Below are 14,312 nucleotides of genomic sequence, written 5' to 3' on the forward strand. Positions count from 1 at the left end.
CCGTCAGGAAAATGCACAACTATGAAAGATATGAGCAATGCTGTATTGCGCATGATTGTGAAATAAAAATACTCCGAGATTGCTAGAAAATATGTTTAAAATAAAATGAGGAAAATAAACTATCCACAACGGACCACAAGTTTGATTTTTTACCGTATTTCAAAAATGTTATTTGCCGCTCAGCCGCCATCGGCTGTTTTTGCAAGAAACCGTTGCAAGCTACAGCTATGGTATAACTACTCTGAGCTTATTAGGACAGCAATGAGGATCAATGCAAGTAGCAACCAGCTTAGCACAGATATACGTACCACACTGTTTTTAGCCGCCACCGCGGAGACGTCCACAGGGCGTTTATAGCTGCCGCTCGAGATCATACTGACAGCAACGACTTTTGTTTTGATTGAAACTGCACGGTGTTTCATCTTTTTCCTACACGCTTCTTTGAATCGTTTCGCAAATTAACAGTCTCGCAATAACACGGGATAGACAAAAAACAACAAATCAGTGCGTTTCAGTTGTATGTTCTTAGCGCTTCCACCGTACGCGAGCTGGTTTGCATCTTATCGCGAATAAAAAATAGCTCTTTGCGTCGAATCATCCCCGGGCGAGGAAGGTTACATAAATAACAGGGACGCTGCTTCTACGGAGACCTCCGCCGTAAACCCAGCATCGGGAATCCGATATCAATAGCCGGGGCCGTGTGTATTGTGACCATGAATGTGTGCTTATGACATCGGAGAGTGCTTTCCCTTGCCGTCCGTCCGAAGGATATCGATATTCAGTGGCTTACTAGCATCGTAGCAATAGCGTTTGACGCATTTCCCGGAGGGTTCGTTTTCGTTGACCAGCAGCGTGGGCTTTCCCTCGGGCTGTGTCGATTTTCTTTTCTCAATCACCGCGACCGTTCGGCGTAATCATCGTGTCTCGCCTTGAGTTATCAGGGGCTTAAGGGCTCCGCAATCTGTACTCACCTTTCAAATGCGCGCTGCGAACGTGTGTGGTGCAAAGTGCTGTGATCTGTATCCGTAGCATTTATCGTTAGGATTAGCCGTACACTTCGACGACGAGGGCGGTTTCGTCTATGGTGCTAGTCTCGTCATCGCAACACAATAGCAGAGCAACGTCTAATGTATTCCGGCCATGAATAGCAATACGATCAAGATGAACGGCGATCAGAAGAACGAATCGTTTAAGCTGCTGCAGCTGTCCGACGACTCCAAAAGTCTTACTGATCTCGAACTACCAGAGGTAGTGTCACAGAGGAAGCGAAAAGTTCGCAGGTAAGTTATGTCCCTTCTCGACGACAAGAACATTTCTGAGGGGCCTTTCTCTAATATGCCGTTATCGTTGCAGAAAAACACGTCCACGAACATCGTCCTATCGTGGAGATGACGAACGCGGCCTCTCCATACGGGCAGGGCACATCGATTGTAAAAACTTTAGTATTTGGCTAGCGGTCGCTATGACTGTGCTGTGGCTGTTTATTATTTCCTACGTCACGTCGGTCATACACGGCGAAAACCATCGACTAGAGCTTGCGCTACAAAAAGGTAAGGCTTCAGAAATTCTAAATTTAGTGGAAAGAATGCCCGAAAGCAAATATTTACTAAGGTAGCACATTTTTCTGATTCCGTAAAATATTACCGGGTAGTTTTACTCTAAGAAATATTGTATAGCGATAGCCAGTTCACTGGAAAATTCCCCGTAGCGGTATAATTTGTATAGCTTCCAAATAACAAAATCCCTTGCAGCATTAAAATTATGCAAAGTAAACAACCGGAATGCCAATTTGCCGACATGCCGGAATGTCAGGGAGTAACGACACGTAATTTGTCACCCCGCGTTGCTAAGTATGCGGCGATTGGTCGCTATGGAAAAACTACCGCCGCGGTACGTTTTGGATGGCTTGTCGCATAAGTGAACAAACACTGCAAAGAACGATTCGTGCATCAGTGTAGCCGAACGTCGAAGATCGGCATCTTGTTTTCCCGCGAATATTTTCCACTACCAGCACACGCTGTATGCCTGCTTCCGGCAAAGTAAACGAACTCTGCGTTCGAGCTACGAATAACGATGGAGGGTGCAAATTTCCCCACGTTTGTTGGTAAGCAAGGCTGAAAGAGAAGGGAAATCCCGAATGCCGATGGCCGGGGGGAGGATGTGAAAAAGCAGGAGGAAAACGCACGACTTGTTGTCGTTTTTTGTCGGAGGCCTGTTATCAGACGACTGTGACTTGTGAAAGTATTGATCCCTTTTTTGACTGTGTGTATGTGGGTTTCGGTTTAGGGCCGGAAAAATGTGTACCTCAACCTTGCAATTACTAGAAAATTTGAGAGAATCCGGAGAGAAAATGAGCGAAACATCTGCGCACACGCTTGGGCAGAAGTAAACGAAGCGATTTTCCTTCGTGTATAGCGCGCGCCATCCGTGTTCGGGATGAAAATAGAGGAAAACCGGAGCGGGGGAAAACGTATTTTGTCACGAGCGCTCTCTCCGCTCGATGGAGCGCAATTCAGTTTGTGCTTAGATTCGGACGCGTTCTGGTCGCCTAGCGGATATTCGCTCCGTAGGGTCCGCTTCATTCCAGTTACAAGGATACTCGCCGTCCTTGGACGGTTGGCGTTCTGGTTGGGGGAACAATTGTCTCACGAGGACAACCCCGTACCAATTGTGGGTGATAGTAATATAAGTTAGAGCGAGAAGTTGCAAGTTTGACTAAACGTTCGTTGTGAACGTAGTTGTCGTGTTTAAAGATAAGATTACAATTTTGTTGTACAGTAAATGGTTAAACAAACAACCATTACACTTAGTTATCAATACAACCAGTGTGTGAGTGTCATGCCACTTTCAGCGTGTTAATGGTTGCAAATTAATTGTGTCACCAATCGTCCTTAATCGGCAGGTTTGAAAAAAAAACAACAGAACTGAATAAGAAAAGGAAATTACTTTTTGCTGTCTTCACTTGGGTGAACAGTAATGGTAAAAAGGCATCCAACGAAATACAACAACAGAGGTTTTCAATGGCCCCTAGCAGCTGGTGGCACTTAACCCCCACAGCATCCTGCGTTCCAGTGGTTCCGAAGTGGTTGCAAGAACCTCGACCGCACTCACAAAAAAGCTTATCACCCAGGATCATTATATTTTCATCGGCATCCTGTCGCACCATTATTCTCCTTCCTGTGGGCCACGTCGTCGCCCGTCGACACGGGAAGGATACTGGCATTTTATTGGGGTTTCTGCCCGCCAGCTTCACCCTCCACGGTACTACAATGGGGGTACCCCATTATACGTTTCGAACGGTTTTTCTTCGCCACGAAAGCTATCCTTCCTAATCGCAGCAGCCCGTCGTCGCTCTCTGCATCAAATTTGTTCTCTTTCTCCTTGGATGCGTTAGGCGCACACAATGTGTTATTCCCTCAGTATTTTGCTTTACATTGAAATCTTGGAATATGTGTTTTATAATATCTATACAACCGTACGCAGGAGAGAACGCAGGAAAACTCTCAGGGGGAAAACGCGGTACTGGTTTCAAATAAGCGCAAATCCTAAAACGATAGAGAGGCAAATAGACGCTGAGAGCGAGGGAAAGAAAGACAGCAAACCCGTGTCGAGTATGGAGAGAGCTTCATCCCTGAAACTGAAACGCTGACATTGACAGACTGTAATTTTAGTGATGACTTTGTACTTTTGTTTTGTAGCTTCAAGGATGAGACCAAGTGGGTTTGGGGATGAAAATTAGAACACGGGAGCATCGAACCACGCTTCGGGTAAAACAAACGGAATCCGAACGAGCATACCACCCCCAAGGATGGCTCATCCATACACAACGCTGACGCAGCCAGGACGACGCAGCGTGTTACTGTTGAGAGAGGAGCTGGCCAGAAGCATTGAAGCGCCCGACGAAAACCATCCGGATGTGCGGAACATAAAATCATGCTGGGATCTTTTGTGTGCCTATAGTAAATGATTTCCATTCTTGTGCATAGAAAACTGCGAACAAATGGTGAGATTAATTGTTCCAAGATGAGGCGCTCGCTTTTCGTCGAGATGTCGCATGAAAACGCCTTTCCCCCGATGACGGTGGTGAGGGCTGCGGGAAAGTTAACCTTTTCCTTGCCTTACTACTCGGTACGAATGCCGTTCTATTCATGTTTTAAAGATTCCACAGGAGAAACACAGCTGTAACACTTCCAACGGTAATGTCACGAATGTGATGCAGAGGAAATGTTACCGTCGTGGCTTTCTTCACCAAAAGTTCGCAAACATTTATCCTCCAACAGAATGGAAGAATTCTCCGGAATGTCGGAATGCCCGTTTCTCCAATCCAGTCTCCCTTCAGGGTGGAATACGAATCGAATAAAAAGAAGGAATGCTTCTTCCGAACCGAGCAACAGTACGACAAGGACATTTACAGCCATTGAAACGCTGGGTAGGAAGCATTACGCACGGGTGCTTTCCGTCGGGAAATGCCTTTGATATCAAATGCGGAAAACGCTGACATCGTTGAATTGGGCAACCGGGCACCGATGAAACCCATGAAACACGGCTTCTTCTAATGCTCGCCGGGGAGAGTTTTTTTTTTTTTGCCCGATCGTGTGATGTGCCAGCGGAAACCTTAACGGAATCGTCATTTCCTTGGTTGGTCAGCTCGAGAATGTTCAGAAGGAACTATGGTTTGCAAATTGATTAGGAGATTACGTTGAATAATGCATTACGTCCGGCATCGGTGAAACGCCACCGGCCAAGCAAACCGATCGAGATGGAACAGGGCAGCTGGCAAAAGGGTGGTTAAATTCGGCTTCGGTTTCACCTCGGTTGTTTTTATTCCCTTTCCATAGAACCTTTTTCCAAAGGTGGAACAGGCTTAGTGCCGGGCCCGGAATAAATATGAATAATTGCATACAAAATTTGAGCAACGCTAGAACATCATCATGTCTTGTTTGTTGCAAGATTTGTTCATATTCCTTCCATTCCGCTATTTTACGCTAAATGGGTAAGAAGTGTAGAGGCATCATGACTTTGTGGTAATAAAAAGTGGGTCGTGTGTATGAACAATAATAATAATTTACTTAATAATTTTCTACTTCCTGCATGTGGTAAAACAACTTGAAATAAGAATTACATGTTACGACCTAGTTTCTGCAGTATAATCCTTTTTGAGATGCGGCTTTTACAAACATCAGCATACGGTGCTTTGCTCCATCTTTATACTGTTGAAAAAATAAACTCGGCTATAAAATTTCCACTCCACTGTACTCGGCTGATTGTTCTGACACTTTTCGTCCCGAGTTCCCCTGTCGAGCCCAACGGTCGATCTTGGTGGAATTTTCCAGGCGTATTTGCTGGAGGACATCCCATTCACATTCCCCGTTTTCTCGTTAAAGTTTTCCGAATGGAACGCACTAAACTTTTCGGCGGGGGGAGGGACACCAATAAACGTATACCGCCTGGTCGGAAGCTCGACTGCCCTGGCGTTGGGGGATTTTATGCCTCCGTCCAACGTGAACGTTCCGATGACGTCCTTTCCCGTGACCTAATACAGGACGATACCGTCGGAGCGGCCCTTGTGCGACCGTAGTCGTCCAATAAATTCCGATTTGTGTTGGATTTGGGGAAAAGCTCCGACCGAGGTGCTGGAATTTCAACCTTGAACTTTAGCCGGTTGCTGTCCGCGTTTCGAAAGGTTCTCGAGCGTCCTCAGGGGAAGGGGAGGGGGAGAGCGAAACTTCAGGCACTTAAAAGTGAAAATGTTACCCCATTCCGCTCGGCTCGTCCAGAGTGGACGGACACAGTGCTTGAGTATTCTATTTGTACCACACCACAAAGCAAGGACGGCGTCGTCTTCGTATTTAAAACCTTTTTTTTTAAAGGTTGTGCTTCGGTTTTGTACTCACGATAAATCACGGCCACCCGCCAGAGGGAAAGCCACGATAGCAGGGACCGACCTGGTTTGGCCTTTGAATTTAGTGGCGATTTGTTGGTGGCGGTTTAATTCACCTCACACTCCGCAAGCACACTCCGTACGACTTCAACGTCCAGCCGGGCTTCACGGGCTTCATTTGCATAATTCTAATTTTATTTCCTTCCCGCCCGGTTCCATCCATGTTTTCGTGTGGCGTACGGCGAGCAACAATCTTTCCACCCATTTTTTCTGCTTTTGTTTTTGGGTGTAGCTGAAACCCCCTTGGAAAAGGATTGCCGGACCAAGCGAAACCTTTAAATCACTCACCGCGTGTAGTACGCGTGATAATGGCTTGTGGCCAACTCGTTTCAGGTGATCGGGTTGGAAAACAAACTGCTTCCTCCAATCGGTCGTATTAATTTTCCTTTGCAGGCTTTCAATTCTGTGGCTTTTCCACCTTTTCCGAGAGGAATGAAAACCTTTGGGGAAAACAAAGAGTGCGGCCCGGAAACGTGTGAAGCCTCGCCAGCGTGTTTTCTTCGGAGAATTGCCCAAATGTACCCGATCCATTAGAGAAGATACCGGAAGATTTATTCCATTTCGTTTCCCCCGCATTCACTTATATCCCCCCGTTAGCCTCAGCTGCATGCAGCTACAACCTTCGGGGGCCTTGGGAAACCGAACCGTTTCCCACAAATGGGACCTTGAAATAGTCGGTTTAAGTCGTCTTTCGTTTGCTCCATTTTTTCCCCCCTTATCGCCAAAGTGTAAGGAAATGGGATAATTTGGGATCGAGTGATTGACGGCGAAAAGAAAACCCCCACCCCGGGGTCCCAGAGGGATGGGTTTTCCGTCGATTCACACTCTTGCTCTTCGCCAAACGTTGGAGAGAACTATTGGAAACCCAAAGGATACGTACCCTGAAGATACTAGGTGGGGAGGAAAATACAGCAAAAAAAAAACTACGACACTTTTCACTTCGGGTTGGATTTGTTCGTGAGATTGTGAGTGGTTTTGTGTGTTCCCTTTGCGATTAGATTTCAATTCGATTTCTTCCTTTCAAACGGTTCCACGCGTCCGCCGATTCTTTCCGGGGTCGTTTTTCCCCCCGCTCGGAAAATTCCACCACATATTTAATTCCTTAACGGGTCGATATGTTGGGAGTACGATTGCGGTGTCCCGTTGGTTTAAAAATAGCACGAAGCGTTACTTCTACCCGTATCCCAATTGGATTAGTGTTTTATTGTAGTATTGCTTTTTGGGGAATGGTTCGTTTCTTTTCCCTCCCCAAAATTTACTGTAGGAAAATCCGTTTGTAGCCTGTTTCTTCGTCGGCAGCGCCTTTTTCACTTCCCTCAGACACTTTGCCACTCCTGTTCGGTAACATTTGGCAGGTGGTGTAGGTATCCTGTCGCTACCAGCAATCCCTTTGATCTTACGAATCCAATTGACTGGCGATAAGGGTGAACGAGTTTTGACTGATTCGGTTGTTCCGATGAACCTCCTTGGTAGAACCAACCAACCCTTTCGTTACGGTTTATGATCAATATTTTTACCAACATACGATCAAATTCTCACAATCGCTTATGTGGTTGTGCAAATTGTAAAAGTAAAAGGAGTGTTTCGATCAAATCGAAAACGTTTTCAAGCGACACTAAATCGATAAACAAAATTTTTGTACACACGTTAGTCGACAGTTATTGGTTAAAATTCCCAAAATGTTGCTGAACTATTTGTCGTGATTCTCCAGATTATAATTTAAAAACTTTTCCTTGCGCTTTCTTCTCTCACCGTTATTTCGGCTGTAGTAGGCCATAGTTGCCTTAATTTTCAATGCCAACTTGGTTGCGAATATTTCCAATTTTTTAAAAATATGTTTGAATTCGACGTTAGTTTGGATCGCATTCATTCGATCATTCATCAACCATTCATCCAATCCTTTCGATCAATTTATTCAATTATTATTGCTTTAACTATTAACACTGTGCTTTCGTACACAGACCACAATAGAAAAAGAACTTAAAACAGCAGTTGATGAGAAGAAAAATCGTTACAAAAAGAATTTATGCGAGAGTTGTACAAAATAAATAAAGCGACATAAGAATTTGTGTTATCGACATGCAAAACAAAATGTGCAAATACTGATACATTTACCCTTATTTTGTTTGTTTTGCACCATTGGAAATCTGTGCCAGCTGTGCCTTTGGAAAGTGGTTCCTTTTTCACGCGTCAGAATAATGTTATCGCATAGGACATTATCTAAATTTTGTCATTCTTTAGACACAGCTTTCCCCCTCGCTCCTTTCCAATAATAAACCCAATGTGGCACTAAACGTGATTCAAATCTATTTGTTGGGGTTTTTTTTATCCATTTGGTGCATGGAACATTTCAACCCTTCCGTCACGCCCTGGTTGGGGAATTAAAATGTAATTATTAGAGTGGGGAAAATGTCAACTGATTTATGACACGATGAACGATAACAAACTACGCTTCATTTGGTTTTGGGTTGGGTTGTCGAGCTATCGGTTTTTATTTTCCCAAGAGGGGATCCATTGGATTGTTGGTTGAATTTCGTTCGGATGCCTTTTCCATTTCCATGCCGGGTCGGGTTCGGGTGTGTCAGTCAGGCGAGGTGGAAAGCAGAAAACAAATTAGAACAAAATCACCGTAAACTGTCGTCGGCTTGATTTTGAATTTCGCTCCAGTGTGTGTGTGTGTGACAGGTGTGCAATTGTCGTGCCAGTGCTTCGGTGTGTGCGCCTGTGAAATCAATCGCGACCATGTGTCGGTGGTTTTGGTAAGCGAACGGGAATGGCCGGATTGCGGCGCCAGCGACGATAGCTCCCCCGCCGAAGCGACGCTCGGTCCACGTGCGCACCGGTTGGCTGTACGAACCGTTCGGTCGCGTGCAGGTGGCGGCGCAAACGGATCTCGCCACGGATCTACGGACGCACGCCGGCTGGCCACGGGCACCGGAGAAGGGCCGGCTCGGCGCATACGGTGGCTACAGCTACGACGGTCTGGCCCGGCAGGGAAGCGCCGAAGAGGACGACGACGCCGACGACGGGACGCGCCACGTCTACCGGGACGCGGACGAGGCGGACGGTGGCAGTAGCGGAAGCGGCCAGGCGGAACTCACCGACCTTCGGCCCACCGGTATCATACGCGGATCGCGCACCCGGCGCCCAACCCCACACCATCCTCCCCCGGCCTACCATCAGCTACACCACCACCTCCAGCACCCCTTCGTCGCGGCGCAGCACCAGCACCACTACCGGGTGGTGACCTTCGACGAGCGTCCCCTGGCGCCCCAGCTCGAGATGGAGTCGGTCGGGCATCATGTGGCGGTGCCGCTGCGGGTCGGCGGGAAGAAGATGCGCAAGCGGCGCGAGCTGGACGCCCTGGTGGCGCACTCGCTGGCCAAGGGCGCGAAGAGTGGCGCCGGTCGGCACATAGCCAGCAACGGTGTCGCTTCGCACGACCAGCTCCTCTCGAATTCTACCGACGAACAGGAGGACTACTCATGGGTGTGTGTGCGCGTTGGTGATGTCCGTTGGCCAACCAGTTCCGCCAACTCATCCACTCGTTTCCTCTTTCTCTCTTTCTCTGTTTTCTCTTCCCCTTTCTCTTACCTTCCACTGCAGCAGCCAAAGGTCCGCACACAGTCCCGGTGCCGGACGAAGCGGTTCTCCTGTCTGCGCACCTGCGGCCCGCTCCTGTTCGTGTCCTGCATCTTCATCTCGCTCGCCTTCATGTACTGGCTGTACTTCGATATCAGGCAGCAGATATCGCAGTATCGCATCCGCATCGAACAAGGTGACCTTCTGTGGATGTGGTCCTCCTTTTCTTTTTCTATTGATGACGAAGAAACTTACGGTCGGCAGGACGAAGAGCCAACTACGGTCAAAATAACAATAATAATAATAAGCATGTTGTGGTCGACTTTTGCCAAGTTTGGCCGTATAGCTTTTGCGTGACCGCGAGATCGCATTTCGTTTCTGGGATAATGGGGAAAAGTTTTTCCGATGGTCAGGGAGAGAGTCTACACCGGGTCAAGCTCGTCAAGGGGATCTGAAAACATTGTAAAATTAAGTTAAACTATGGACTTGGTGGAGACCTATTGAAACGTTCTCCCGTTCCACGTCGGACCTTTCGGTTTCCTGCTCAAAATGATTACGTTTGATACAATTTTCTGCAACCGCTAATACCGTGGGGCGCTTTAAAAACTTCGAGATGCCTTTAGAAAAAGCTCTAAGGGAAATTTATTATATTGCTCTAATAACTCAAGCTGTTTGCTATCTTCGCTAAGGCTGTAGAAGGAAGTAGCGTTTATGGAAGTTTTGCTTCTACCCCAATGAAACGGATTTTTATCACAATAAAACACCGTACCGTGGGGAGCAGCTCCTCAAAATCGCTTAAGTTTTTCTCTTTTTTCAAACTTTTTGTATACTTTCATCCCTTGCAAAGCGCCAGCTTTTGCGCAACACCGACTCACCCGAATACAGACGGGACTCCACACCAAACGCTGGTGAAAAGTTTGTTGTTTGCCACAGTTCTTCGATCGGAAAATCCCCCAACGCCGCCAACGACGGAGGCAGCAAAACAGGGGAGGAAAATAAAAACGAACCCCAAACGGCGCAAAAACAAAAAGTTTAAGGAATTGCTTTCCGTTCCGGCTTGCGGCCGGCCGCACGGTTCATCGGAGAAATTCTGGACCGAAACCACCGAATGCACAACCCGAACGCCGGTATTATATCCAATTTTGTGCTTTTTTTTCCTCCACTTCCTCTTTCTTCCCTTGCGCCAATACCGACGGATCGGTTGCTCGGTGAAGCGTGCGGCCTGTGCCGATAACGGCTTTTCCGATATTAGCATTTTCTTTTCAAAGATCTTTTAGTCGCTTGGAGTGGTTCCAATTTGGGCCCCGTTTCGGTGTCTTTTCTTTTTTGGTGGTATCCGGATCAAAAAGGAAGAGGCTGTTGAAGAATAATAATAGTAAAAAGAAACGAACAAAACGGTAGGAATGTTGACTCCATCCGCTCGACCCGGAATCATCGTCACGTGTCTCGGGGTGTCCCGATATTGGCGACAAGAGTACGTGAACTTGAACTTCAAATGATGTCGGGACGGTCTGCAACAACCGTGTCTAAAAGTGCAAACCTCCAAATAAACGGTTCGAACCGAGGGCTCTCTTGCATATAATTTCACGTTCGTCACGTGCCACGTGGCTGGAACTTGACACCCATCGTTAAGGAAGGAAATGTCACGAAACGAAGAAATGGTTGTTGTGTCAAGTTTTTCCCCCGGTTTTCCATGACCGTCCAAGGATCTTGTGGGTCGGCTTCGGCGAGACCGTTAATTCATCAGTGTGCCATCAGTGGCAGATTTTGCCAGTGAGAAATTAAGCATCAACATCCATCAAAGCGAAAGCCAATATTGTCATCCACTTGTGTGACCGATCGATGGCAATTTTTGTTTTTTGCAGTAACTTAGTTCCGAAAGTGATTTATGATGGTGAAAATTTCTTCTGCAAGCACTTTCCTGCACACGAATGTAATGATGAATCGAAACACTAGAATATTACCTATTTATTCGGTTTTAAAAGCGGTTTGTTTCTCCTTTTGCTTCGACAATAAAACCAACTTCCGGTACCGGTTAAAGCATGACTATTCGAACAGCATCCATTAAGCTCCACCGACGCTCGTTAACGAAATGAAATGATCCTTTTCATTGTCAATTAACAACAAAACACGATATCGTAAAGCGTTGATTATGATGGTCCGTTCCAGGCTTCGTGGCCAGTGGAAGCAAAAAGGCTCCCTAGGAAGCTGAGATAATGCAACGAGCAAAGGGAGGACGGGAAAAAGGAAGTAAACTGCTCGCCAAAGAGGATAGTCTTCGTCCCGGCTGGTGGCTTATAGTTTCTCCCGACCATGGTAGTTTGTGCGTAATACAGTTAGATATGATTATCCCTCCAATTACCGGCCACCGGAACTCGCCGGAAACTGGCCAATTAGGTGGGTGAGAGGGAAAAATAAAACAGCACCATCATCAGCAGTCCTGCTAAAACCACAAACTGGATCTAGACTCTCTGTGGGGAGGTAATGGGGTGTTATGGGTGGAAAACAAACGAAAAATGTGCTACCTTAGCCTTAGGGGGGTTTTCTTTTCTTTCCTTCATCCTCCTAGCCAACAGTAGAACGATGCGCAAAAAGGACGCATTTCGGTTTGGGAAACAAAATTTACGACTTCCACCCACCCGCGGTGGAATGAAGTCCTAAAAAGAAACCTATCGAAACGTTTGCGTTACGCCGAGGAACACCTCGAAAACCGACGGGAAGATAATTAACCAAATTAATTCTGTTTTTTTTTTGTTCTCTCTCTCATTACTCGCAACATGGAACGGAACGTGCTTGCTTGAAATGGCTGTTATCGATCGTCCCTCGGACACGGTGCAGTTTCAGCAACTAGTCAAAATGTGCCAGAGGCGCTACAAAAGTGGCACGAAACGTCCAAGAGCCTGGAGCAGAACCAGACCGCCCTCAACGGGACGCTGCTGCAGATGCAACAAATACTCTCCAAGTTCCACACGGAGGTAAGTAAGGGAACGGGGTTTTAGTTCGAGTTGGTTCTAAAGTTCCCTGTTTGGTTCTACCTCATTCTCAATTTCACAGCTCAAACAGTTGCGAGATTCGATGGACAAGAAGAATGAAAACTCGCAGGAAGCACAACTCAACCGCCTGCAGTCCAGCGTGGCCGATCTGGGCTCCAGCATTGGCGATTCGAACTCCCGGATCGGCGCCCTGGAGGAACGTCTCACGGCCATCCAGACCGAGCAGAAGCAGTTGAACAAATCGCTCGAAGACTTACAGGTACGTGTGAGGTTGGAAAAGATCGACTTTATTATTGTCGCTTATCGTCCCGCTTTATGCTTTGTAGAAGATCTTCGGTCACATCCAGAACACCACCTCCGGCGCGGCCATCATCGGAGGCGACGAAGTGGCGAAGGGTGTCGAGAAAACGATAGCCGAACTGCGCGAACAGCTGACCGGGCAGCTGAACAATCTCGCCCAGAACGTTACCGGTGAGCTGGAGGCGCTGCGGCAAAAGAACGTCTGGCTGGCCACGGACCTGGCGAACCAGACGAAGCGCATCGAGGGATTGGTCGAGGATAAGAACAACATCTCGTCGCACGTGTCCTCGATTCAGGCGGTCTGGCTGGAGATACGTAACAATATGACGACTCTCGAGGCGGACCAGAAAACGATCAACGAGCAGTTGGCGGCGCTGGCCAACGTGACCACCGGGTTGCACGGAACGATCGCGACGGTACAAGTCGAGTGCCAGCAGTACCACAGCAAGCTCGATGGAGTGAACGGAAAGCTCGGTGCGCTGCAGGATCAGATTCAGCAGATCGAAACGAAGGAAGCGATCCATCTGTCACGCGAGTCATCGAACGGGACGCAACAGGTGAGGCGCATCGATCGATTACTTTATTAAAACAACACACTCACACACTATTTCTTTACAGATCATGAAGGATAACATGTCACCCCTGCTTTCGCAACTCTTCGCCGAACATATTCCGCCAGCCACGGTCAGCACAAACCCTCCCGTTACTCCCAAATCAACAGAGGCTGCCACCCCGACCACTACGACCACGGCCAAGCCCCAAACGTCGATGCTGTACCCGGGCACACTAGTTTTGCAGATGTCAACCACACCGCAACCGAACGTCGCCAATGCTGGTCCCGCACAACCATCCAAACCGAATGAAATCACCGGTACGGCAAATGCTGACGGCTCCGTTAGCAGCAAAAAAGCTCCCGCCACTTTCGATTCCGTCATGTAGATCACTTGATCGATGAAACGAACGTATCGATCGCGACAGCTCTGAAGTCGAGGCCCACGTCCGTTCCTTGCGCCGGCTCCCTATTCCTATCGGAGTGTTTCAGCGGGATGGAAAACAAAAAGGCTAGGCTTTGTACAGTGTTGACCGTAAAACTGAAAAAAACGAAAAAAAACAAACCTTGGCCAATCCCCGATGGGCCGATGTTGAAGGGAAGGTAAACCAAAGTTTTAAATAATTCAATTGATATATGGTAGGTATGTTTGCGCGTCGGAGGCGAAGCAACAGGAAATGCAGGACAAAACACATTTAACATTTAACGAGAACATATGATAGAACGACACTGAATACAAAGAGATACAAGTGACAAATTTAGTGAACGTGTGATCGATGATGGCCAGAGAATCGTAAACGTATGACTTACGGGAGAAATTGTAGGTGTGTTTGCAAAGCCGCGGACCCCACGCGGGCCAGTTGGAAAAAAAAACCCATGGAGCCAGAAAGTGTAACCGGTCGCGTGTGTAACCTGATAAGGTAGCGGGAATAGATAATAGTGCACA

At 47.4% G+C, this 14,312-nt stretch overlaps 1 protein-coding gene across 2 annotated transcripts; it reads left to right on the forward strand.

The window, feature by feature from the left end:
- Positions 1–475: 475 nt before the first annotated feature.
- Positions 476–13,761, forward strand: LOC131267250 (uncharacterized). 2 transcript variants are annotated; one of them, XM_058270074.1, is made up of 6 exons: positions 476–1,280; positions 1,354–1,550; positions 12,362–12,498; positions 12,578–12,775; positions 12,843–13,373; positions 13,435–13,761. In XM_058270074.1, exons 1-6 carry the CDS (start codon positions 1,141–1,143, stop codon positions 13,753–13,755), a joined length of 1,524 nt encoding a protein of 507 aa, XP_058126057.1. In that variant the 5' UTR covers positions 476–1,140; the 3' UTR covers positions 13,756–13,761. The 2 variants fall into 2 exon arrangements, with proteins under 2 accessions (XP_058126057.1, XP_058126056.1); XM_058270073.1 differs by lacking the exons at positions 476–1,280; positions 1,354–1,550 and adding exons at positions 9,224–9,430; positions 9,548–9,719.
- Positions 13,762–14,312: the final 551 nt, after the last annotated feature.

Source organism: Anopheles coustani, chromosome 2 (assembly GCF_943734705.1).
Source record: "Anopheles coustani chromosome 2, idAnoCousDA_361_x.2, whole genome shotgun sequence".
Taxonomy (NCBI): domain Eukaryota; kingdom Metazoa; phylum Arthropoda; class Insecta; order Diptera; family Culicidae; genus Anopheles; species Anopheles coustani.

Bases quoted from the DNA above. Each gene is read 5' to 3' on its own strand.
- LOC131267250 (XM_058270073.1), top strand. From the start codon at position 9,224: ATGGAGTCGGTCGGGCATCATGTGGCGGTGCCGCTGCGGGTCGGCGGG. The intron at 9,431-9,547 runs GTGTGTGTGCGC...CTTCCACTGCAG, and splicing joins AACAGGAGGACTACTCATGG to CAGCCAAAGGTCCGCACACA. The intron at 12,499-12,577 runs GTAAGTAAGGGA...TCAATTTCACAG, and splicing joins TCTCCAAGTTCCACACGGAG to CTCAAACAGTTGCGAGATTC.